Here is a 27,067-nt window from a genome sequence, read left to right on the forward strand (position 1 = left end):
ATGAGGAGGTCTCCACTTTTTAAGAATTTACATTCTGTTGTGCCGTTTTGTGTTGCATTTTTTATTACTGTTTCTAGTAGAATAGGTGAAAAATCTCTCATCGTCTTGTTTTCGTCTACTCTATGTATAATTAAATACTTTTCGCCTTCTGTTTCGTTACTTAATTTTTTTGTCGAATCGTATCGCAAGTTCTCATTGTTTTTCCTTATGATTTGTGTTGAAGTTTGACTTTGTTTTACCTTGTCTATTATGCCTTTCTGTATACTTTGCAATTGAGCTGGAGTGATCTTTATCGTTGATTTGTTGTTCTTAGTCAGGGCCATTTTGGCAGTTCCGGCTGTGCCGGGACTTGACACTTTTCCTTCACTGAAATTTATTTTTAGTTTTTTTGTTTCTTATTTGTTGTTATTTATCTTATTTTAACTGTTTTTGTGTTTATCAGTTGTTTATATATATTTTACGTCTGTTTACGTAGTTATTTACTTGTTTAAATCGTCTAAATTTAGGTATTTAGCAAAATTGGTTGTGCTCAATCTAAGGGGCAAGCAACTTTTTTTGGCTTACAAATGCTTCTTCTTAATTATCTTTATTAAGGTCCTCTTTTTAATAAATTTTAAGACCGTTTACAATTCTGTTTTTGGGTTTACATTTTTTGTTTTTTTTTCAACTTTTAAATACGAATTACAGGGTTGAGAATTTTATGTTATATTTTATCATATAAATTAATTTCATTTAAGAAACTTAAAATTTTGTCGGTAACTTTTTTGTCGTCAGCTTCGAGTGAGTGATAACTTAGATTGTGTTTGTTTAAAGATGCTTGATTATTACTGCATTCAAAGATGTGTTTGACTGTAAGAGGTTCATTGCATGAGCATATTGGGGGTGAAGTTTTTTCAATAAGATGAATATGTGTTAGGTTTGTGTGTCCGATTCTAAGTCTTGTTAGTACTGTTTGGTCTTTTCTGTTATATGTGTTAATTTCTGTCCATTTGTTAGTAGTTTTTTTAATGTTACCCAGTTTATTTCCGTTTCTGATTTCCTGGTCCCACTCATCTTGCCATTCTTTTGTTACATGTTCCTTAATATGCTTTATTACGTCTTCAAGTAAAATTTTGTATTTTGTGTACGGTCGTTGTTTTGTAGCTTCTTTGGCGTTAATGTCTGCTTCCTCATTTCCTTTAATACCAGTGTGACTTGGTATCCACATTATTGTTGTTTCTGTGTTGATGTCACGTAACTTGTCTTGTATCTGTTGTGCCATTACATTTTTTGTATGTGTATTTCTTAGAGCCTGTATAGCACTTAAGGAGTCTGTGCAAATTAGTGTTTTGTTGGTTGTTCTATGTTTGAGTGCTTTTAATAACGCGAAAAGTTCTGTAGTGTAAACTGTTGAGTATTCGTGACACTTATATTTGTATGTTTTGTCTTTCGTTACTACTGCTGCTCCGTATCCTTGTTCTGTTTTAGATCCATCTGTGTAGATTATTTCGTAACCGTTTCTTGTGTATTTGTGCAATGATTCGTTGAAAGATCTTTTGATTTCTTCATGTGATGTGCTGTTTTTGTTGAATTGTGTCATTTTACACGCTTTTATTTAAGTCACTCTGTTTGTATGTCTGCGTCAAATCTTGGAATCGATTTTTCGACCACTTCTGTTGCTCCTATTGAGCTCAAAATTTTTCTACAGGTGTATTCTCGATGACAATACAATATTTAAGCAATTTGAAATCTCAAAAATTCTTAATTATGCTATAATTAATTAAATAACATTTGAGATGGGAAAAAAATCCGAAGTCAATTAAGTATATTTCCAATGTACATGAATTAGACCAAATATAAAGTTGAAAACCAGTTTCTATGATTTATTGTGAATTGATTAATAATACCAACTATTAATTATGTTAAATATAGTATTCATTCAAAGTATTTTTGGAAGAGAAAAAACAAAGCTAAGTATTTTTCTCATGGAATATTTAAAATTCAAAAAACCGTTATCGTTTGAATCTTAAAAAACCGTTAAATTAAAATGAAATTTCCATCAAAATTTATTCAGTAACATTGAATCGGGACATAATGCGCCTGGATCTTGATATTATGGAAATAGTGTGTCTGGATGTTAACTGAATCTTAACATAATGTGCCAGGATGTTACTGGATCTTTCTAAACTGTATAAATATGGTTCTAGATGTTACTGGATCTTGCTACATTGTATAAATATGGTCTTGGATATTACTGGATCTTCCTAAACTGTATAAATACGGTTCTGGATGTTACTGGATCTTCCTAAACTGTATAAATATGATTCTGGATGTTACTGGATCTTCCAAAAATGTATAAATATTGTTCTGGATGTTACTGGATCTTCTTAAACTACATAAATACGGTCCTGGATGTTACTGGATCTTTCTAAACTGTATAAAAATGATCCTGGATGTTACTGGATCTTCCAAAACTGTATAAATATGATTCTGGATGTTACTGGATCTTCCAAAATTGTATAAATATGGTTCTGGATGTTACTGGATCTTGCTACATTTTATAAATATGGTCCTGGATATTACTGGATCTTCCTAAACTGTATAAATACGGTTCTGGATGTTACTGGATCTTCCTAAACTGTATAAATATGATTCTGGATGTTACTGGATCTTGCTACATTGTATAAATATGGTCCTGGATGTTACTGGATCTTGCTACATTTTATAAATATGGTCCTGGATATTACTGGATCTTCCTAAACTGTATAAATACGGTTCTGGATGTTACTGGATCTTCCTAAACTGTATAAATATGATTCTGGATGTTACTGGATCTTGCTACATTTTATAAATATGGTCCTGGATATTACTGGATCTTCCTAAACTGTATAAATACGGTTCTAGATGTTACTGGATCTTGGAGTGAAGTGGAGTCCGACTTTACTGTGACCTATACACAGTCGGACGAACGAAGCGGAGCGAAGTGGAGTCCGGCACCACTGTGATCTATGCATAGTCGGACGAACGAAGCGAAGCGCAGTGGAGTCCGACTCTACTGTGATCTATGCATAGTCGGACGAACGAAGCGAAGCGAAGTGGAGTCCGACTCTACTGTGATCTATACACAGTCGGACGAACGAAGCGGAGCGAAGTGGAGTCCGACACTACTGTGGTCTATACACAGTCGGACGAACGAAGCGGAGCGAAGTGGAGTCCGACACTACTGTGATCTATACACAGTCAGACGTACGAAGCGAAGCGCAGTGGAGTCCGACACTACTGTGATCAATGCATAGTCGGACGAACGAAGCGGAGTGAAGTGGAGTCCGACACTACTGTGATCTATGCATAGTCGGACGAACGAAGCGAAGCGAAGTGGAGTCCGACACTACTGTGATCTATACACAGTCGGACGAACGAAGCGAAGCGCAGTGGAGTCCGACACTACTGTGATCTATGCACAGTCGGACGAACGAAGCGAAGCGAAGTGGAGTCCGACACTACTGTGATCTATACACAGTCGGACGAACGAAGCGGAGCGAAGTGGAGTCCGACACTACTGTGATCTATACACAGTCGGACGAACGAAGCGGAGCGAAGTGGAGTCCGACACTACTGTGATCTATACACAGTCGGACGTACGAAGCGAAGCGCAGTGGAGTCCGACACTACTGTGATCTATACACAGTCGGACGAACGAAGCGAAGCGAAGTGGAGTCCGACACTACTGTGATCTATACACAGTCGGACGAACGAAGCGGAGCGAAGTGGAGTCCGACACTACTGTGATCTATACACAGTCGGACGAACGAAGCGGAGCGAAGTGGAGTCCGACACTACTGTGATCTATACACAGTCGGACGAACGAAGCGAAGCGAAGTGGAGTCCGACACTACTGTGATCTATACACAGTCGGACGAACGAAGCGGAGCGAAGTGGAGTCCGACACTACTGTGATCTATACACAGTCGGACGAACGAAGCGGAGCGAAGTGGAGTCCGACACTACTGTGATCTATACACAGTCGGACGAACGAAGCGGAGCGAAGTGGAGTCCGACACTACTGTGATCTATACACAGTCGGACGTACGAAGCGAAGCGAAGTGGAGTCCGACACTACTGTGATCTATACACAGTCGGACGTACGAAGCGAAGCGAAGTGGAGTCCGACTCTACTGTGATCTATGCATAGTCGGACAATTTACGTAAACGAATTGAATACACATGGGTCGAAAAATCTATTACTTCATATGACTAAAAAGAATAAAATAAATTTATATAAAAAAAAAACTTTTTTTAAAAAGTACACGCTTTTATTCAAGAGTGAACTAAAAAGAAGAAAATAATTTTTTTCCGGACACACAAATATAAAACAAAATTTTTAACTAAAAATAAAAGCGTGGGGCGCTCATAATAGACATAATGTTATACATTCTTAGTTACTTGTATATTCAAGCCCCTGATCAACAAGCTATAACAAGCAGATTTACTCCAATAGGTATTAATATGTTAACTGATAAGATTCTAAATGTACTTCATTTCAAATGAGTATAACCTACTTTAGAATATTTTAGCATTAACAAGAAAAGTTATGTTAGTGCATAAAAAGAATTAGGAAATTGTAAGCAAGTATTCCGAAGAGACAAGGAGCATGCTCATGAGTATGCTCATATAATTGAGCATGTTCAATTATATTAATTCAGTATACATATAAGCACGCTCATTAAAATGAGAATGTTCATTGTCTGCTAGGGAATGCGTTAACTTTATATGGTAAACACTGAAATATATACAATTTCAAAACTATATCCAAGTAACTAAGAATGTATAACATTATGTCTATTATGAGCGCCCCACGCTTTTATTTTTAGTTAAAAATTTTGTTTTATATTTGTGTGTCCGGAAAAAAATTATTTTCTTCTTTTTAGTTCACTCTTGAATAAAAGCGTGTACTTTTTAAAAAAAGTTTTTTTTTTATATAAATTTTTTAGATTAATTTTGAAGTTCGATTTTCTCCAGAAAGGATGAATGGATGTTTGAGGTTTTTGGAATTTTGTGTCTTTGTCAATCTTTAGTTTTTGCAATTCTTGTCTCATAGTAAACGTTATTGGTGGGTTTTTGAGGTGTTTGTATTTGATGTCTTTTGTGTCGTCATGTAGGTCATTATGGAGAATATTTTTGGTGTTTTGTTTGACTTTACAAGCGTGTTTAATGAGATGGATTTTCCGTTGATGTTTTAGAGGCATGATTCCAGACTCTACGTGGATGCTTGAGTTTGGTGAGGTCACAAATGCTCCAATTGCATACTTGGTGCTTCTTGTATGGATAGTATTTAATTTTCGTTCGTCTTTTTTTGTGAGATTTGTAAATATCAGTGCTGAATAATTGTGGATTGATGTTGTGACTGATTCGTGTACGCGTAGCAAGGTTTGTCTTTCTCCACCGTATTTGGTATGTGCAAGCATTTTTATCAGATTTATGTTTTTTGTTGTTTTGCTGTGTAATAGGTTTATTTGTTCCGTCCATTTCAGTCTGTTGTTAAATATTACTCCAAGGAATTTGTAATTGTCGACATGTTCAATGGATTGGTTTTGTAGTTTGATGTGTGGTTTCTGAATATTTTTTTTATACCTTACAAATGCTTATTGAATGATAACATTTGAACAGTTTTGAATATAGAAATGGCATTTGCTTATATTAAACCATACAAATGTTTATTAAATGATAACATTTGTACAGTTTTGGATTAAAAATGACAATAACTTTTCATGCTTGGCATGCTTAATCATTACCACTACACTTATAAATGTCATCAGAATTTGTCATCTGAAGAATCTTAATGAAATAATTAATAAAAATAATATATAACACAATTTGGAATCAAGAGTAAAAAATAACACAGAATGAACCATACAACAGTTTTTTGAATGATTACATTTGTATAGTTTAACTCTTCAAAGTGACAGTTTTGAATTTAAAATGACAGTTGTATAGATTGAACTGTACAAATGCACTTCGAATGAAAAACCATACAAATGCTTAATGAATGATAGCATTTGAACAGTTTTAGGCTGTAAAATGGCAGTTACATAAATTTTCAATTAAAAATCAAAACTCAAGTCAATTAAAAATCAAACTGCTTCTGTTTCTCATTAAGCACTACTCCTGCAACAAACTTGCATGCCAACTTACTCAATAAAATTCAATTTATGGTCACAATTTAACTCGTAATACCTTAAATTCTCTCATTAAATACAAAAATTTACACACCTAACTATCATAAATACCTTAATTCAATTAATCAATGCAACATATTTTTAATATTCAATGAAATATTCCACCCAAAGCAGTAATTTACAATTTTCAACTAGTCGACCTCCAACACAAATTTTCTATTCCCCTACATACTGGATATCCAACAATATTTATGAATTTATGATATTTTATGTGTTTGTTATGTGAGTATTTTTTGCTGGAAATAAAAGAAATCTAATGTGAAGCAATTCTTTATCGTCATGTGACGACAATGGTATCAAATTTATATGGACTGAGAGTCTTGTAAGTAAGCAGTAGGACGTTTTTATTAAATGGCAATATTAGGTGCAATAAATTGTGTCAGACTGTAAAGGAAAACCTCACTTTTCAAGCCACATGTGTTAAGTCCACACAACCTTAATTATTATTATTATTATTATTATTATAAAGTTAATAATTCTCTTAAAATGTAGCAAAAATAATGGCCACAAACTTCACTGTTAAATGAACATAAATCATATTAATGTAAAGTGGCGACCGTTTAACGTGAAAACATGAAAACCTTAATCTTTACTTGATTGGACGCTTAACCATCACAATACAAAAATGCTGACCATTTCACAGCTAAATTTAAATTTATTGCCATGTATCCTAATTTATGGGTGAAAGATACAACAACAATATAAAGCGACATAAAAAAATGAGAATTTTGATGGGAAATTCTTCAAACCAAAAAATCCCCATTTCAAGCATATATATGAAAAACCACAAATTCTATAAGTCATATCATCATGAAAAGCGGCTGAAAATTGACAGTCGAATTGGTCGTTAAATTCTGTTGTGGCTGTAAATATGTTTGTGAGTTGGAAAAGACATTGAATTATTATTAGAAAATTGCCTCGTTTTAATAGAATGACGAGATGTGAAAATGTTTGATGGATATGATATTGTGTTGGGGATTTTAAAATCGTCATAAATGGGATTTTGTGCTTGTTTGCAATGTGAAATAGAAGAAAATTTGCTGAATTCTCTATTAACGGTCGTTTAAAATTCAAATTTCAAAATGGAAGCATGCTTCCACCTCAAAAAGTATTTTCTACTTTAAAATGCTTAAATCTCATAAATCTAACAATCTATATCTTAAATATCATACAAAAAGATGGCAAGAGCATAAACTACAAACCCAAATACACATAACCGATGTCTAGTCCTAACTAATGCTTCTAAAAGTCAATTCTAAAACACAATCCACACCCGAAAACCGCTTAGAATCCTCTCCAGAATGAAGAATGACACAAAAGCATTTGCTAAAAATTTTATAAGAGGCATCAACAAATTTAATAACCATGAAATTTAGATGATGCATATCCTCAAAGTAAAACATCCAGTTTTTTGTGCAATAAACATAAATTCATTTCACACTCGAAATGTAAACAACAAAAAGTCAACAATAATGATGACAATGATGTGAATGAGAGTGAGACAGCACCTGGGGTTTTATGCTTGCAATTGTTGTATTATTGAGAAGCGAATGGCACTGCATTTTAATTGTCAAATTGTGATTTGCCGCAAAAAGATCATAAAATGTTTGAATATCTTGTCTCTTGAGGGATATAACATGGCAATGGATAATGAAATTTGATTTGGTCTTCTGTATCAATGTCTTGTTGTTGTGTGTTTTATTATAAGCTTATTATAACTCTCATCGGTTGTTATCCATAATGGGTATGGATGAGGACGCATACATCACTTTTAGTACCGTGAAATTTATATTTACAAACATTTAAATTTATCATGGAAATCAAATTGATTCAATTAATTTTTGGGAAAGTTGTCATTTTGATGTTTTTGAGAGCCATTGATTGTTATTTACTGTAGTAATTTGTTTGAGGGGTGATTTTAACGGACTTTGTGTGATTTTTTTGAAGATTCATTAATGATCATGGATTAAAAATGGTTGTTTTCTCATGGATCTTCCATATCAGATTTTTGAGGATCGATTTTTAAGTCAACTTAGGTTTAATAATAATTATTTTAATATATTTGTGTATTTTGGTCCGGAGCAAGCACATTTCTGGAAACAATTCTATATTTTAAGTGATAATCACGAAATGACAATGATTTTAACAATCTCTGTGTGATTTTTGAAGATTCATTATTGATCATGGATTAAAATTGTTGTTTTTTTACGGATCTTTCATATCAGGTTTTTGAAGGCCGATTTCTAAGTTAGTTTAGGTTTTAAAATGATTATTTTGGTATATTTGTGTATTTTGGAGAGGAGCAAGCAGGTTTCTAGCATAAATTCTCTAGTTTATCTAATAATCATGAAATGACAATGATTTTAACGGACTTTGCGTTATTTTAAAAAGTTCATTATTGATCATAAATTAAAATTTTGGTTTTTTCATGGATTTTCCACATCGAGTTTTTAAAGATCGATTTCTAAGCTAGTTAGGATTTTAGAATGATAATTTCAATATATTCATGTGATTTAGGATGGAGCAAGCACGTTTTTACTTTAATTCTTTATTTTAAGTGAAAATCCAATGAAAATTCTTCATTTGAAGCAAAATAACCTCACTTTTTTTTATAAAATGTATACAAAATTGGATAAAAGTCAATTCAACTCTTTTGATTGCCAATCTAAATCTTCAGTTACGAGCCAATAAATGCAGCATTTTAAAATATATTGTTAACTTTTAAAGCATAATAAAAAAAAAAAACCCGAAAATTTTCTGCACCATTTAATTTTCGAATCATCAAACCACATAAATACAATAAGAATTATTTTTATTATTCACATCATATTAATTTTCGGACATTAAATTTAATATTCATAAGCATAATTCAACAAAAAAATAGCAAAATATATATAAAAAAAAATTTAATAAAGCACTCGATTAATCATATTTTTTTCTATAATATAACGAACGTGATGAGGCTTTTTATGATCTTCGGCATGGAAGCGATAAATTAATGATATTGGCAATTATAACAATAACAGATTTCATTCCCCTACAATGACTTCTACCCTCTCGACAATATGTATGTTCTCTTTTAAGTGGCTGCCGTCAAGTATCAATCTTCAGTATAAAAGTCAGTTGTGTATTTTATTTTACAATTGGCTGTGTATTTTTAATTTTTTTTTTTTTTTCTGTGGTGATCCAGTTTTTATGTTTTTCACATAGGATGTGTAACTGTAAATGAGCACACAACCCTCTTGTAATTTGTCAAATTAGTGTTTTATTAAAATGCACTGAAATGAAATTCTTCTTAACTCTTGTTATGTCGCATGATGCTTGCAATTCTTAGCTGAATTTTCTGGGATATTAGTCTAATGTATGGTTGTCAGTTTGGGGTTTTCCATTAAACCGAAGTCACGATTAATGTTTCCGAAGTCACAGTTTCGACAAATTCTCGACAATTTTTCGAAACCAAACTACATATAAAGAGTATCTAAATATCTAAATATTTTGGACTTTACTTCTTAATGCCAAGATTGAAGTATTAGAATGTAGAACTTTACTTGCTCAAAACCTTCGCCCGAATGGGATTCAAACCTATGTCCTTTTGAATATATGTTTTTCAAGGTGAGTCGAGGTGGCTCGGTGGCGGAATGGTTTAGTACTTCGGTACATAATTATTGCAACACCAATCTAGCGATCATGGGTTCGAGACTCGGCATGGGAAATTTTTCAAATGTCCTTTTTCGAATCATATGTAGTGGAAACGCGGCTCACAGCCTCCCTTTGAAGGCTACAGGCAGTAATGTCATCAAAGAAGTGGTTCGGATTCCACTATAAACTGTAGGTCTAGGTTTGAGCGAGAGATCTGGCGAATCCTCCCTCGTTAAACTCCCGATAGCCATGAAACGCATATAAACGCGCAGCTATGGATCTTAAGGTCTGCAAAGCTAATGTTTATTTTTTTTTTTTTTCAAGTTGATATATGTTAGAACTAATGATCAATTACATGGCATAAGGTTCAAGGCATTCCCAAAAAATTTGACGGCACGCAGATTGTCTATCACTGTTATAACTCCTTTTTTGCCAAAATTTCCTTCTATCATCCTCAATAAACAGCTTCGATAACAATTTTTGATGGATATCATGGAAAACCATCAAGACTACCTTCATTGTCTCCAACTCATGATTACTGTATCTGCAATATGGATCATGAAATTCAATATTGAATTTGATCAGTCAAGTGCCAAGTTGAAAGCACTCTTAAAAGGAGTAAGTAAGAAAGTACCAAGTTTTATAGTGATCTAAATTATCAAAATGTGTTTGATCAATTCCTCTAAGCTCCACATCGTTAAATCAGTCTAGTGATTTATCAGGAGTATATAAACATATTTCAGCTTCTTAAGCGACTGCTGCGAAGGGTTTCCGAAGACTCTGTCTCGTCATATTCTCGACACCGAGACTTATCGGGAAGTCTTGGTTTCGGTTTCGGGAACCCTAATTCCTGCGCTTATTAATAGAAGACAAAGATATAGGCAATATGAGTCGGAATAACGAATAATTGATGTTATTAGACTTGCATGCTCAACTTCACTTAAAATCAAAAATGCGCAACAATCACAAAAAACTCCAATTCTAACCTTAACTTTCACTCTTCACTCTTTTTTCCTACACATTTCGATTCTATAAACATTGCAAATAAAAATCCTCGTGAATGTTCATACACTTCAGCATCAAGCATCACATATAAAATAGAGTATAGAGTGAGTGAGATTGATAAATTATAAAGTCAACCTTTTGATGTGGGAAAACACTGAATGTGGCAATAATGGCAACAAAAAAAAAAAACGGCATGTCGATTTCCAATATTTATGATGTTACTAATTAGTTGGCTGAACAATAAAAATAGCTACTATATAAGCAATAATGTATGTTATATACATAAATCGAGAGATATTGAAGCTTATTTTCCTATTGTGATGTGCTGCATAAAAAAAATTTAAATTGTACATCTTGACACATTGAAGAATTACGTGCTAAAACTTTACGTTTTTGAATATTTATTGGCATTTCAATGTAAATTTTTGTTGCTGCTGCTGCTGCTCATTCTTCTGTAAATTGTCCGAGAAGCAGCAGAAAGGAAAAGGCGATGATGAAAAGAAGAATTTCCATTTGATGTGCGATAATGCGTTTAAATTACTCGAATGGACTTTTTGCTCTCCCTTCATCAACGCCCGCACACTTCTTTTTAGTGAAAATTTCAAGTTTGTTGGAATTTATGAACGTACTATGAGACTGTAGAAGTGAGAAAGTAATGGAGATGCTTATCACAAAGCTAATAAAACAGAGGAAACCAAAAATTTTTAATCGTCTCTCTGTTGCTGTCTTCTTTTCTTCATTAACGGTAAGTTAGAGGATGTTGGGGTGATTCTGGAAAAGATTAGGTTCAGTTTAGTCAGCACATTATTGCTTGCTGCTTAAAATTCACAAATACTGGAGAATTTTGTATTTTGAAATCTAAATAATAACGAATTTTTTAAATTTGAAATTTTTTTCTCCACTTCGAAAAGTTTTTCTTGATTTTTAGAGCCATAACAGCTTATCTTTATCCAGTAATATGGTTAAACTATGTAAAAAAGTGGCAACAATCATACCTTTCAAAAATTATCTAAACAATTGCTTTAATTTCAAATTTATCATCAAAAATTCAAACCTAACCTCAAAACACTAACAACAACTTCCCAAAATGAGCTCAAAAGTCACAAATGCTCATCAAACAAAAGAGGAAAAAAGGCATCAGAAGATTTGCAGTCAAAAAGGCATGAAAAAATCGGCAACATTAAAGGAACCCGAGAATTTTATTACATCATTTCAGAACGGAAGATTCATCTCCTTTTTACTCACTAGCGATGCTGTTGCTGTTCGTTCTTCCGTGAAAAACAAAGAAAAAAAGAAATCAGCAATGAGGGGTTGAACAGCTCAAAGATTTTTCACAGTTTTTTTATACAAAATAAAAATTAAATTAATTCCCAAAGTCGAATCATTGCAACCTGACGAGACTCAATTGCTGCCCTTACACATTTTGTTCCTTAAATCTGGCAACTATAGTCGCATCATTGAGATAATTTGAATATTCACAAGAAATTTAAGGGACATTTAATAGCAATTCTTTTTGATAACAAGATGCTTAATTAAAAACAAGAAGAATGTTCCGAGTTCCAACACCTTTTGACCATTTTTGGTACCCTCTTGAAAATTTAATTAAGAAATTAAAAATACGAGGAATTTTTTTTATGCTGCTTGGAAGGAAAGGCAAGAAGGAAAGCATGAAATAAATGTAGTGAGAAAAGGGCATTAAATTACTTACATTCTTATGTTGTACAAACGATAAAGATACATGATGATGACATGCTGATTAAATACTTTCACTAAATTAAATGTAAATTATAATACTGTTCGCAGTTGATAGTTTTCAAGTAATTTAAATGAGATATTTTTGAATGGGTAATTGAATTTTCGCTGATTATCAGGCTGGACACTTATAAGTATACAGTAATGGACCGGAAAGAGTGTTGTTCCAAACTATATTTATGATAGATAATTGGTCATAAAATGCGTTCGTAAGCGACCTCCCCAAACTGGCGAAGAGACTTCTTTTAGGTACCGTAGTGGTGTTACTGTACCATGAAAGCATGCCTTTGTCTGTTCTTAACCAAGAACTCTTGAAAGAAGACTGTTGATAAAAATAGTGCTGATCTTGGCATTTTGAATTGGTAAGTGAAAACCAGGAACAAACTGACTTCAGGTGATATCTATGGGAAGTCATGGATCACAGTTGACGTCATGATACGGCAGCAAAGTAAGTAATCAGAGATTTATATTAAATAAGAGTTAAAACATCTTTCTATAGCCACATTAAATAACTATTGACTTCATCATTAGACTGTTGCAGCACTACTCAGATTTTGCATGAAAAATCGATTCAAGTCGACTTAATTCCATGCAAAATTTGAGTCGACTTCGAACTTTGGACAACCTAACAGTCATTTAATATTTAAATTGAATTCGTAACTAAAATTATGTAGTTGATGTTCCCCTTTCGTAAATAGTTGCAAATCCCTTTCATTAGAAAAATTAGTGTGTTTTCAATCTTCAAACAATAAACTCGTTTGTTTGTTAAAATCAACTTCATTGTTCTTGTGCTGTACAGCATTAATTAAAAAGCAGAATTCATATTATTGTTAAGAAAACGTTAAACATTCAGCAAATCAATGCATTTTTGGATTCAAAATTCTCAAAATAAAAATTTTTCAATAAATAATTCTCAGTAAACAGTGCTACAAATTCATCAAAACAGGAACGTGTGATTTTACAGGAATCATATCTAGATTCATTGAGTATTTAATCTTTCATTTACAAAATATTCCATAATCTCAACTACCATGCAATACTTACTGCTAGCGCCATCTTCATTATGCTCACGAAAACTCATCGGCCAGACAAAAATTTTCTCAGTTCCTCCCCACTCAATACTCTTTTTATTGCTTATGTTTCTCAATACGCAATCCACAGGTGATTCCCAGCAATTTGTGATTTTTTTCAAGTAATAAAATGTGATTGCAATGGAATCAAAAGACATCGCAATTGAAGATTTAGTGTTTTTAGAGGAAGATCTTTTGCCAGATGAGTTGATTTCAATTGCCTTCCTATTATTCGGTACAGAAAGACCGAAATGGGTGCTGGAACAGCTGAAAGAAAAACAAATTGGAAACAGCTTGCTGCAAGAATATGCAAACTGTCATGATAACTGGAAATCGATAATAATTGAGGCACTTGGAGCAATTAAAGCATTCGAATGTATTCAAAACTTGGGAATTCCCCTCTCAATGGCTCGTGAATTTGTAAGAAAAAGTTCCTTAATAAATCCAGTTCTTAAGTTACTTTATCAGTTATGTGAGGCATGTCCAAAAGCTTTAAATGATCAACTTATTAAATTTATACAAGACGAATGTGATTCATCGACTTTAACATTAAACGATCAACTGGAACTACACTTATTGCAAGCAATAATTGAACAAAAGATCAAAGTAACTCCAGCTGGATGTGATTTATCTCTGATCAAAAAGTTCGAGAACAGCACCACGATTGATGATCCTGCAGTAATTGAACTTTTAAAGAAGTTCCCGACAAAGCTTAATACATTGGACACATCAGCAAATGGTGACTTTAATTCTATAAATCGAGAACAAAGCAATTCAGCACCACGATTAGAACAAAATGATGTACAAGCTAATGCGAATCCACTTGAAAATTACAGGACAAAGAAGATGTTTGCTTTGATCATCAATCAGCAACATTTCAGGAAGTCAACAAATATTGAATTAATTAATTTACTTCCAAAAGAAGTTCTTACAGAAAGAAATGGAACTGTAAAGGATATGGAAGCACTTAAGAAACTCTTTGAAGACTTCAAGTATCATGTCGTAGTCAAGAATGACTTGACACATGTTGAAATAATCAAGGAAGTGGACAAAGCAAGCAAGCAGAGCTCAAAATATGATGGATTAATTGTCTGTGTATTGTCTCATGGACATGAAGGTTTATTTTATGGCAGTGATTCAGTTCCTGTATTTGTTAAGGACATTAAGGCAAATATGTCATCAAAAGTTTTGCTTAATAAACCGAAAATTCTGCTGATTCAAGCTTGTCAGGGTGACAACTTACAGCCGACCGTCAAAAAGATTGTTCAAACTGAACTTGATGGACCGAATCAATCGAATTTAATTTCTGGATCAACACGAGCTGACTTCTTGATCTTCTGGTCGACAATTGAAGGATTCGCTTCTGTTAGACATGTTGAAAATGGAAGCTGGTTTATTCAAGAGTTGGTGAAAAAGATTCAAGAGCTTCATAAGAACCAGCACTTAATGGACATTTGTACTTCTGTCATTAATGAAGTATCCATGAAACGTGGATATAGAGATCAGTGCATGTTACCCAAATTGGAAAGTACATTCACAAAGAATTTCAGATTCCAGACATAAAACATTCCGAATTTTTGTGCCTTACAAACTTCCAATAACTTAATATTTGCAATTTTATAGACAAAATTCTATTGTTACCTAAAAATTTACAATAAATTATACACAAAAGGAACTTAAAGCTTTCTATTGAGTGCTATGACGTTATCAAATAGTCGCGTATTTTTGAATTCTCCTTTCATGTCCAGGAGATAATAAAATCTTGTGTCCTTTACTTTAATAGGTAAATATGCTCGACTGGATGTTCTGGATTCAGATACACTGATATTCTTAATTGGTACATCCATGATTCTGTTCTTTCCAAACGGTGTATAGCACACTAATGAGACTGTTTTACCATCCTTTCTCATGATTAAGTATCTAAGAGATCGTAGAGTAAATGTCCATCCTAATAGGATTGATAAGTAGCCTAAAGATTAAGATAGCTATAAAATTAGGATTGCACTATGAGTTAATTGATATTCACCTATCAGAAAACATCCAGCAGCTAATGTATTCTTGTATCTAGCTTCTCCAAGATTGATTTTTCTGTACCAAGGCATCTCTTCATGCACTTCTTTTACCTAAAATACAAATATCTCATGATCCAGATAAAGTAAACATCCAATAATACTCACTTTAACGTTTCTCATCTCTGTATAAGCCCAATTTCCTAGATATCCCCAAAATATCATCTGACTTATTGCAAAAACGTTAATTAACTTGAATCTTCTTGGATTCTCATAGCTGTATACTATTACATCCTTTACAAATTCATTTTTTGCCGATTTTGGTAATTCTACTGCTAATTGCTTTGATGTGGATGAAAATTGCCTACTTATTGTAGGTATTACACTAGGTAATCTGATTTTATCAAATAGGAAGCGAATCATTGCTGTTTTGATTGATTTTTTTGATTAATTAATTTTTTTTCCTTCCGTTCGTGGATTTTTTTGGATGTAAACAACAAAGTTATGAAAGTACTCGACATTATCGAACGACTTCTGCGCATTTTTGTAGCAACGATCAGTAATTGGCATACAAATAAATGAACCAATTCAATTTTATAATTCAACGGATTTCTTAAATTCAAAATTTTAATCGGTTTTGGAAAAATTTCCGGCAAAAAGTTGTTTACATTTTGTACCGATACCAAAAATTCATTAATTATCATACTAAGACACTGTTTCGCGGCATTTAAATGTATATGAAGCCAAAAACTCGATAGAACTAAGCTAGTGAAATAAATCCGAGCTCTCTACAATGTTTATTTTTACTTTTTTTAGCAGTTGAACAAAGTGAATTATTAAACTGTATTTTGTTCAAAAAATTTGCTAAAAATACTTGAATACCCCTCAAATGTGACAAACAGTCAAATAAGACCAAACTCAATATTTTTAATAAAAACGTGCTAAAAACATTGTGATTTTGTTCTCGTGAATTTTTAAATTTAGTTAGAATGGATAAAATAGCTAATCAAACAATTTTACAACCACTGACACTCGATAGGCAATCACCGGAAGGCTCAAAGCAACATAAAGATGATGACTGGTTGTGTATAATTTGCGATCATATTGAGAAAAACGAAAAAGACAGTAAAAAAATCCTGCAGCACCTCTATTTTACTCATCATTTAATCATATCTGATGCTAATGATATAGCTGATTTAAGGGAATATCTTAAGTTTTGGAATAAAGAATATAAAGGTAAGCAAAATGATTCACAAAAGTAAAAATTCAATATTAAAATTATTTTTCATAATAGGGCAAAAAATCGAAGAATATTGCACGACAATGCTATGGAAACAGAAGCCTGACGGAACTAAAACTGAAGAGGATGAGAAGTACTACTTGTTGAGCGACATAGTTCCCAAGGACAAAGAGCTTCGTATGAATTTACAAAAGAAGAAAGTTGAAGTTGCACTTGCCAGGCATCAATTTGAGCGTAGTGACAGAAATTATATTCGTGGCTGTCTATACTGCCGGTCAGCAATCGATCCAACACGATACAGCTATATTGAGCATCTCTATTCAAAGCATTTCTTACATCTTGGAAAGCCAGAAAATCTTGTCTTTATAGACGAACTTATTGACTTTCTGGAAGAGAAATTAAGCAACTTGGTGTGCATTTATTGTGAGAAAATATTCAAGGATCGTGCAACATTAAAGGAACACATGCGAAAGAAAGGTCATAAAAAGATTAATCCTGAAAATAAAGCTTATGATAGATTTTTTATGGTAAATTATAAAATCAAGGAACCGACAATAAAGTCACAAAATCCTCAAAAATCATACACGCCACGTGATTTACATGAAAATAATTTCGATGATGACGATAAGGAGATTTTTGAGAATGAAGATTCAGAATGGAATGAATGGAACGAACAAGATAAGGAAATCCTTACAACATGCCTGTTCTGTACACATAAGGATAAAGATTTTAACGAATTACTAGGTCACATGAAATTAATTCATAATTTCAATTTTGAGGAAATTACAATTAATTTAAATTTTTATAAAAAAGTCAAGCTCGTGAACTATATTAGACGAAAAGTCCATTTAAAGCAATGTTTATCATGCGACGAGAGTTTTGAGAACGCAGAAATTTTATTAACTCATTTAAGTCACGAAAATCATAACCAATGCGACGTAAAGTCATTTGACAAGCCTGAATTCTTCTTTCCAACATTTGAAGACGACAACTTTTTGTGTCATTTAGATAATTTTGATGAGAATGATGATATGTCGGATGATTCATTTGGTGCTGTCATTTCGGAAGATCGATTACTCTCAATTAATGAAGATGCTGAGATGTTATCTCGTGAAAAATTTATTGATATTTAAATAAAGTGAAATATCAAATTGGTTTATTTACATAATTTTTGAGTGTTGTTTGATCTAGATTTGTGTTTGTTGTGTTCATTTTCAGGGTATTTAATACTATGCTTGTTTGTTTTAATCAAATTAATGAACTTGACTGGAGAATCTGTGAATCATGTTGCACAACATGTTGTGTGACATAATATTTCTAAATGAAACCTTTAAAAACCGGTACAAAATCTGATGTTTCATGTGTTTCATGTCATATTGTTGCTGTTTTCTTGTCACACCACGTCAGTGCAACATTCATATGACAATAATTTATTGAATGAAAATCAATGTTTCTTGCATGTCATCTCAAAGCTGAATTGCTCTATTGTTTGCCACATTACTGTTGCATCTATGCAACATTTCTGTTGCATCTATGCAACATTTCTGTTGCATCTATGTAACATCATTGCTGCTTCTATGTAACATAGTTGTTGCTCTAATGTCACACGCATGTCAAATCCAAATTATCAGAAAGACAAATCAAAAATTTATTAAGTTCGTCAAGGTTTCACTTCAAAATCTGAAAATTTGTTGCATGCTACACGAAATGCCGTTCATATTCATTTTCCATGATAATACAAATATCACTTTCCAAACAAAATGAAATGAACAAGAAAGGAAAATCAATGGAACATTAAGCCAATTTAATTTAAAAATAATTGAAAAGAGAAAGGCATTAATTTGCATATCAAAAGAACTATTCAACATCTGTTGTAGTTTTGCATGAATGACAATTCTTACGTCACAACAATGCACGTGCTAGATAGCGGGAAAATATCCTCGAGATGTAACAATTGCGCAAGGCCGGGAAAACTTCATTTGTATACATGAAAAAAGAGGAAAAAGTCTCCAGAAGTGGAGGAAAAAAAGTCTTATCAACCTCATTCTCTCCCCTATATTTGAACAAAAACATACACGTAGAATCAGTATGACTCACAGTTTCCATCCTTGTTGTTGTAGAAAATTCATCTCGTGTGGAAATGGGAAATTTTTGAATAAATTTAAATAGTGCAAATTTTAATTTTAATGGAATTAAATGTTAGATATTAGTGAAAATAAATATTTATCTTAGTACTTGTGCAACAGTTGAAGGTGAAAAATGATTAAATTAAGTGAAAATATTGAGGAAAAATCATTTAAGATGAGGGAAATTTCCAATTTTCATTCCTCTCCTCAATATTGTTGCCAAATATAATTCAAATATCGATAAATGTCGATTATTGAATCACAGACCATCAATTTTTTTACAATAAAAACTATGCGTAAATGCTCAAAATGCGAGGGAAAATGTGCGCCTTGTTTTTAATCATAGCTTATCGGAATAATAAAATTCCTTTTCGTGATTTTTCGTCCCCCCATAAATAAATTTAACATAAAAACATAATTTTTTTTTTTACTCGCTCCTTTCATGTTCATTGTCACACACGTGATGCCGTTTCTGATGGTCTCGTTTTTCATTCCCTGCTTTTCATTTCCTCAAACACTTTTTGCTTGCCGTCTATTTTTTGAAGACAAGTGAATTTTTATTTACATTTTGACTGGGTATGATTGACTATATTTAGCATGATAAGATCTCCGAGGACGGGTTTCATGTTTATCGGGGTATGAAATCTTGATTAGGTAGCTTATACCATTGATGTGGGTTTAAAGACTATTACTTTGAAGGGAAATTGGGAAAATCAACGAGTTTAAGTTACTAGAATCTTCAAAAAAAGAAGAATTGACAGTGGAAATTTCTCAATTTTTCATTATTTAGGGGAAAATGTGAATGTGGTGAATTTCAATGCTTTCTAACGTATTTTGAAATTTTAAATTATTTTAGTTGTGTTGAGTCGAGAAAAAAATTCCGTGAATTAAAAAAATTGTAAAGTTTAGTTTAAGTAAGCAATTAAGCAGTAAATAATGAACAGAACATTGTATTTTATTAGTGGGACTTGAAGAACAGTGAAATCTCATGTGATAAGTGCTTAATTTCATTACATTAAAGAGTTTTACAAATTTTTCATTTTTTTCGAGGAATGTGTCTTGGCTAAATTCATACAAAAATTGTGTCTTGAGAATTTTCAAATAAAAAATGTTCGTTTATTGCGCTTTTTTAAACTATTTCAATTAAATTGCTGCCATTTACTGTTCTTGCTGAAGATTCTTGATTGATTCTTATTGAATCACTAAAATATAGTTCAAGAAGTCAAATGCGTCTTAATTCCATACCATAACACAATTTCACACTCTCCTTTTCGCGTAAATTTCGAATCTAAAAGCCTTTATATCTTTGACTGCTTCTATACAGAACAGAATGAAAAGCATACACACGAAAGGAGATGAACGCGAATAAAAATTAAAAATCGTGCGGCGACAACATTTGAGCATTTTTTTTCTCTTCCAACATATTCTCTAATCAACAAAACAGTCTTTAACAAACCGGCCTTCTGTTAACGTCGTAACTTGTGTATGTGCAATTTTTAGCGCATTTTTGTAAACTTGTTTACAAAAGGGAGCTTAATAATGCACTTTGTTCGTTCGTTCGGCTGTTCGGTTGTTCGGCTGTTCGGCTGGAACGCGAGATCTCGAAAACTAGACATCGTAGAGTGCTCTGGTTTGTTTTAATAGCTTCGTTCTATCAAGTTATTGGGTTATCGGTCATTTAGAAGTTTCAAATCAACGCATAAATACTATAATTAACAGTTTTTCATTTTCATATACAACAACAACAAAAACAACAACACGTTTTTTCATTGTTTTACAGTGTTTTTCAATGTTTGTCGATGTTTTCACAGTGTTTACTGAACAATGTTTGAATTTTTTTTGACCGTTATGAGGTTTGAATTATGAAAAATTCGTTAAATAAAGTTCTTAAATTTGTGGAAGTTTTATATGGATCTTGTTTTTAAGATCTGGAAGTGACCTGGATCTTACTGGATCTTGGTTTTTAGGTCTAGAAGTGACCTGGATCTTACTGGATCTTGGTTTTTAGGTCTGGAAGTGACCTGGATCTTACTGGATCTTGGTTTTTAGTTCTGGAAGCGACCTGGATCTTACTGGATCTTGTGTTTTAGGTCTGAAAGTGAATTGGATCTTACTGGATCTTGTGTTTTAGTTCTGCAAGTGACCTGGATCTTATCGGATCTTGTGTTTTAGGTCTGGAAGTGAACTGGATCCTACTGGATCTCATTTCGTGGGCTAGGAAGTGACTAGAATCCTACTGGATCTTGTTTTTAAGGTCTGGAAGTGACTTATTAATCAATTACTGATCGCTGGGACAAAAATGCGCTTAAGTCCCTCGATCAATAACACGAGGACTTTTGTAATTTTTTAATTGTTTTCTCTGTTAAATTTTTATTTTAATTAAGGAATAAAAGTGTAGAATCTAATTTTGGATGAATTAAAGTAGCTATTGTGAGTGGATGTCGATGGGAATGAAACACAAAAAATAAATAAAATTTGAAATGCAAATAACGCTGCCAGTGATAAATTAATTGTATGGAAATTTTATATGGAATAATTATCATTTGTGCCAAATTAAGACAGTGAATATTCTAAGCCATGGATCAAATGAATAATTTCCCCAGACATCGAGTGCTAAGAAGCACATCAAGAGGATTAAAAGAAAAGCCATGGGTTCGCGATGAGCTCAACGTCCTACAATTGGATTTTATGGATAGACATGTCGCAAAAATTGCAGGTAAGACACATAATCCACTCATATGTCTGACTCAGATAATTATAATTAGTTGTTGCATAAGTAAATTTGTGAGACTGAGTGCAATTCCCGCCTTAAAAGCCTACTAATTTAATTACAGTTTAAATTTAAATGCATTTGGAATTTTTATGTCTTTTCGTAAGCAAACAGAGTCTGTGTGATAAAAATAATCATGCATGTAGAACTGCAGAGAGTAAATTGTGATAAGTAAATACTTCAACATATAGAGCATAATCTATTTAAAGAATTCTATCGCAAAATAAAATAAAATAAATAATACGAAACGTCATTAACTCTTCGCAGTCGGTATCAGCACAAAAAGGGTCTGAATTTTAAATTTCAAGTAAGAAAAAAGTCAATGTGAAATATTAAATGGGACGATAAATGGTTAGCAATAATAATAAGTCGACCCCTTCAATCTTTACTTTTAGTACTTTGTGGGATGTTGTTAGAACTGCTGAGAGGGTTTGTTCTGTATTTTAATGAGAAGAAAGGAATGTTACATTGAAGTTTTTTAATTAAATAGCTGTAATCTAAAAATGACTAAGTGAAGGATGTTGAGATTCTGTAAATGTAAGGGATTGTGACATGCTGAAAAATTGTTGTTTTGAATGTTTAAATACGCCAGAAGCAATGCTAGAAATCTTTCAAGTTTGTCTTATCTCTTCAGGAAAGATAAGAGATGAATCCTGATTTATTTTTCTCGTTTATATTTTGGTCTCGAAGGAAAGTTTCGAAGCATTCGAACTTTAGGTTACTGATGACTCAAATTTGACAGAATCTTGAGATTGTGACATTCCTGCACTGTCTAAATGATCGCAAGAATAACTTTGAATCGAAGTATACCTGCCATAAAGCAGCGAAAATGCAACAATGGTCCAGTTGGTTAGGAATACTTGAGATAACTCAGTCTCGATCCCATCTCGAGAACAGTCAATTAGAAACCTACGTTTAAAACCCTTTTATTGGCGCATTTGTGAAGATTCATTACTAATCGTTAAGAGCTTATGCTATTTATTTTTGAAACATTCATATTCTCTTGGTTTTCTCTTTGAGTATTTGAATTTGACAATTAAAATCGACTACTCCTGAGTTTCCCATGCAGGAATTGCCAAAGTACTTGTCTGTCACGACAAAATCTCACAGAGAATTCGTAGAACTACGTCTAAAATCAGACTAAATTCTTTCGCTAACTAGTTTGAACTTAAGAAAGGGTCAGAAACGTCTATTTTCATTAATTTTTGATAAACTGAGCTGCATTCTCGAGAAACACATCATAATCACTAGAATACTTCAACATAGCCTTATAAACGAACATCAACATGACTTGAAGGTGTTATAATAGCAGCCACTGTTGCACAAAAAATACGATTTTCCACACTGTGTAGTTTGGAAGTAAAGATTATTGAAATACAAGTGTTGATGTCTTTTCGGTACAAAACAATTATCTGTAATTATCTGTGCTTCTGAACCAAATAGTATTGACATCAAGAGCCCTTGCACAGCCTAAAACAACTCAACTTATGACAAAATGCAACCTTATTGCTCATTCTGTCTTAAAAAATATCAAAACATAAAATTATCCCTCATTTTATTATACCTGGAAATGATCAGAAAATACAGACGTTCTAGTTTTTGCATGGTTGAATTTTAGCATATATTTACACATTCATACCAATTCGTGTTCTGACCTTGAAAATTATTCCAATTTCTTGTGCTTCCAATTTTTTTCTTACCTCCCAAAACAAAACTAACTCAAACATCACATCGCATTGCGTAACTTTATTTTCATTAGCGGTAGTGACTAAATTCTATTATCATACCCTAACAGACAATGATCATGATCACTAGTTTGTGATTGCAATCACATTACAATCACAAAGTGTTTTTTCATGATCACAGCTTGTGATCACAATCATTATCGTATCTGATCGTGATCACTCTGAAAAAATTTCATCATCACCGTATCATAATCACTGAACATAGTCACTGAGCGTAATCAGAAGTCATCTGAGTACGATCACTCCAAAAATATCTGAGCATGTTCACTGATCGCGATCAATGAGCGCAATCAGATGTAACCTTATCATAATCACTACTGGAAATTTTTATTTTCAAATTATCATAATCACTGATTGTAATCAATGATCGTGATATTTGATCATGTTCACTGATTGTAATTAATGAGCGTAATCAGAGCATAATCACTTCCAAAATTTTTCGAAATTTTTCAAAGTCATATGACCATGTTCACTGATTGTAATCAATGAACATAATCAAATGTGTTCTGAGCATGATCACTTCAATCAGGGGGAAGATTACTTGGCCTTACTGGATCTTGTTATTTAATCGGCAAAGTAACTTTTACCTTACTGGATCTTGATATTAGTTCGTGGAAGTGAATTTGACCTTACTGGATCTTGGTGTTTGATCGTAAAAGCTACTTAGATTCTACTGGATCTTGATTTTAGTTCGTGGAAGTGATTTTGACCTTACAGGATCTTGATTTTAGTTCGTGGAAATGACTTTGATCTTACTGGATCTGGAGTTTTGTTTGTAAAAATGACCTGACTGGATCTTGTTTTTAGTTCGTTTAAGCAAAAAAAGATCCAGAAAGTCCAAAGTCATGTCCACGAACTAAAAACAAGATTCAGTAAGGTAAAAAATAATTTCCCGATCAAGTAACAAGATCCAGTAAGGTCATGCAAGATCCAGAAAGACATTAAAGCAAGATCCAGAAAGATTTGAGTCATTTTCAAGGAACTATCATAAAAAAAACTTGAAAAAATGTGAATTTTTGCAAAGATATTCGCAAGATTTTCATTAGGATGAAAAACGATTAAAAATACATTTTTGATATCGATTTTCCTATGCTTGTAAGAAAACCCTTCAAAAATTTATTTTCTGCCTTAATTTTCTGAAGTTAAAAAGAAAACCTTATAAAATGTAAGGTTTTGCATCTTTTTTCTCAAATTAGGATGAAAAACCTTAATAAATCCAATTTTCCGTAAATTTTCCTTTATTTGACTAAATAATGGTTTTAAGGAATCACTAATTTTAATTTGTATACATACGTATGCATATGTATGCATATGTATGCTTGCACATGCAAGCACATATTTCTCGAACCCTACTTTTTTCATAATCACATGATTATGTTCACTGATCATGATCAGTGAGTATAAAAAGTAAAAAAGTTAATTAAGTTAACTAATAAAACCCGAATGGTATCCGAAGTGATAAAGAATCATTACTTCTGGAAATTTGCATCATCAAAAAATATAATAATTTAAATATGTCTTTTGCCATATTTTTATTATTATATATTTACAGATGGTGGCTTCAAGGAAAAACGTGAGATCTCGAAAGTTAAGCAACGCAGCAATAAGATGGGTGACCGAAAAAAATTCTAAGTTTTAAAATTTTCAGAAAAAAAAAATTAATAATTTCTACTAACACACATACAAAAAAAAATACTTAAAAAAATTCAGCTAATACCAAAAAAAAATTGGTTAACTTAATTAATTTTTTTGTTTTTTCATGATCACTTACCCGAAGTGATCATGATCACTGATCACGCTCAGTGATTGCAATCACTGATCATGTTCATGATTGCGTCTGATTACGATCAGTGACCACAAAAGTGAAAAAATTGCATGCAAGTTTGCACTTGCATACAAGTTATGATCGTAATCAGACGCAATAATGATCATGATCAGTGATCATAATCACAAAAGCGCGATCGCGTCGGTACCGTACCGTCATCAAATAATGTATGGAGTGATGATGAAAATTTATCGTGATCAAAACTCAGTTTCATCATCACAAATATCGCATCTGATCATGCTCATTGCCTGTTAGGGATAAAGTCTCACGACAAAAACATTTTACTGTTCATCATTAGAATGAAGCTAAATTATTATTATGAATATGATCATCAACTCGAATCTTCATAAACAACACGAAAATTGCTAGCGGAATGTTGAAGGCGTTTATTGTCTCTGTGTTGATTAAAGGAATGAATTTATATGTCATTCAATTATCAGTCGTGATGTATATTTTAGAAATTCGACTCGGTCAAAAATATTAGACATAAATCCATGGGTTATTGGGTATAATAAAGAAAGCTATGAATAACAAATGTTGCTACTTTGCAGGCTATTTATAGCTGAGAATATGGAATGAGAGTTGTTTTGATGAATGTTTGGGTCAGTTAGACTAGTTTATATGCAGAAAAATCACATGATTAATGATTTGGATAAGCTAGAATGGGAACATTCGGAAATTACATAACATAATTGTTGCTTTTTTAAAGGAAATCTTGAGTTGAAGGTTTTCTGGGCATTGCATAATCTACCCTACTCGGAAGCATAAGAGATGGACTCTAGCTTCAAAACATATTTGATTAAATCCGGCTGTCCGGTGTCACCAAAGTCAAATCGATCAAGGGCGTTATATTTGGTCATTTAATTTCCATGTGCTTTTTGATGACAATAAATTCCCAACTGTCCACACTGCATGATCCAGTGTATATCAATACAATGTACCTATCCACAATTAGGGTGTCACGAATGACACAAACCGAATTTACGGGGCTGAAACAGCGAAAAAGCATCCAAATAAAACTAGTCCTTTTCTGGGATCGAACCCGAACCGTTAGAATAGATTGGCTGATATAGAGTATCACTGCGCCACTGTTGCTTTTTCGTTATTTAGACTTTTGGGTTACCTTTACTACATAAATATTCGAGACATATCATAGATGTACAATTTTACCCAAGATCCTATAGATCCTATAGAAAATAACCAAAGTATCAAAAAGTCCAAATTCCTTTCTAAAGGTTGTATCCTGTCCCAAAATATGCGCTCTATTCCCCATCCCTTCAACTGATTTTCCCAACAATACATTTCCATTTATTTTGGACATAAAATGAGTCATAGAATCATCAAAAATTCATTCAATGGATATAGTATTCATGTCTAGTAAAAAAAGCATTCTTTCATTTTTTGTTCTTCTTTGTTTATCGATTTCAGTCACCGAGAATGACATAAATAGAAAAGAACGTATTCAAAAAAATCAGTTTGAACTTGTGTGTCAATTTAATTGATTGAGAATCCCATTGGCATATAAAAATCTCACTCAATAAAAATGAATTGACGAGAGAGAATTAAATAGTTTTATGGAACGAGTAAGATTGGCTTGATTTTCAAGGTTTGGATCTATGCTTGAGTGCAAGACACAAATTAACAACTTTATAAGAATTAATGAAGCAATAA

General features: G+C 32.7%; 4 protein-coding genes across 4 annotated transcripts; 2 read left to right on the top strand and 2 right to left on the bottom strand.

Annotated features, from left to right (window-relative positions):
- Positions 1 to 703: 703 nt before the first annotated feature.
- Positions 704 to 1,579, bottom strand: LOC139098496 (uncharacterized). Its single transcript, XM_070650727.1, has one exon. It carries the CDS (start codon positions 1,577 to 1,579, stop codon positions 704 to 706), a length of 876 nt encoding a protein of 291 aa, XP_070506828.1.
- Positions 1,580 to 13,756: 12,177 nt separating this feature from the next.
- On the top strand, positions 13,757 to 15,356 carry Dredd (Caspase-8 Dredd). The gene has a single exon (XM_070651279.1). It carries the CDS (start codon positions 13,823 to 13,825, stop codon positions 15,242 to 15,244), a length of 1,422 nt encoding a protein of 473 aa, XP_070507380.1. The 5' UTR covers positions 13,757 to 13,822; the 3' UTR covers positions 15,245 to 15,356.
- Positions 15,284 to 16,185, bottom strand: LOC139098908 (transmembrane protein 223). The gene is made up of 3 exons (XM_070651290.1): positions 15,859 to 16,185; positions 15,708 to 15,804; positions 15,284 to 15,650 (listed from the first exon to the last, which is right to left on the bottom strand). The coding sequence occupies exons 1-3, from the start codon at positions 16,111 to 16,113 to the stop codon at positions 15,358 to 15,360; spliced, it is 645 nt and encodes a 214-aa protein (XP_070507391.1). The 5' UTR covers positions 16,114 to 16,185; the 3' UTR covers positions 15,284 to 15,357.
- Positions 16,186 to 16,620: 435 nt separating this feature from the next.
- LOC139098610 (zinc finger protein 277) lies at positions 16,621 to 18,098 on the top strand. Its single transcript, XM_070650850.1, has 2 exons — positions 16,621 to 16,926; positions 16,985 to 18,098. The coding sequence occupies exons 1-2, from the start codon at positions 16,680 to 16,682 to the stop codon at positions 18,061 to 18,063; spliced, it is 1,326 nt and encodes a 441-aa protein (XP_070506951.1). The 5' UTR covers positions 16,621 to 16,679; the 3' UTR covers positions 18,064 to 18,098.
- Positions 18,099 to 27,067: the final 8,969 nt, after the last annotated feature.

This window comes from Chironomus tepperi, unplaced genomic scaffold (assembly GCF_022539635.2).
Source record: "Chironomus tepperi strain 1889 unplaced genomic scaffold, CSIRO-AGI_Ctep_v1 contig_37, whole genome shotgun sequence".
Classification (NCBI taxonomy): Eukaryota; Metazoa; Arthropoda; class Insecta; order Diptera; family Chironomidae; genus Chironomus; species Chironomus tepperi.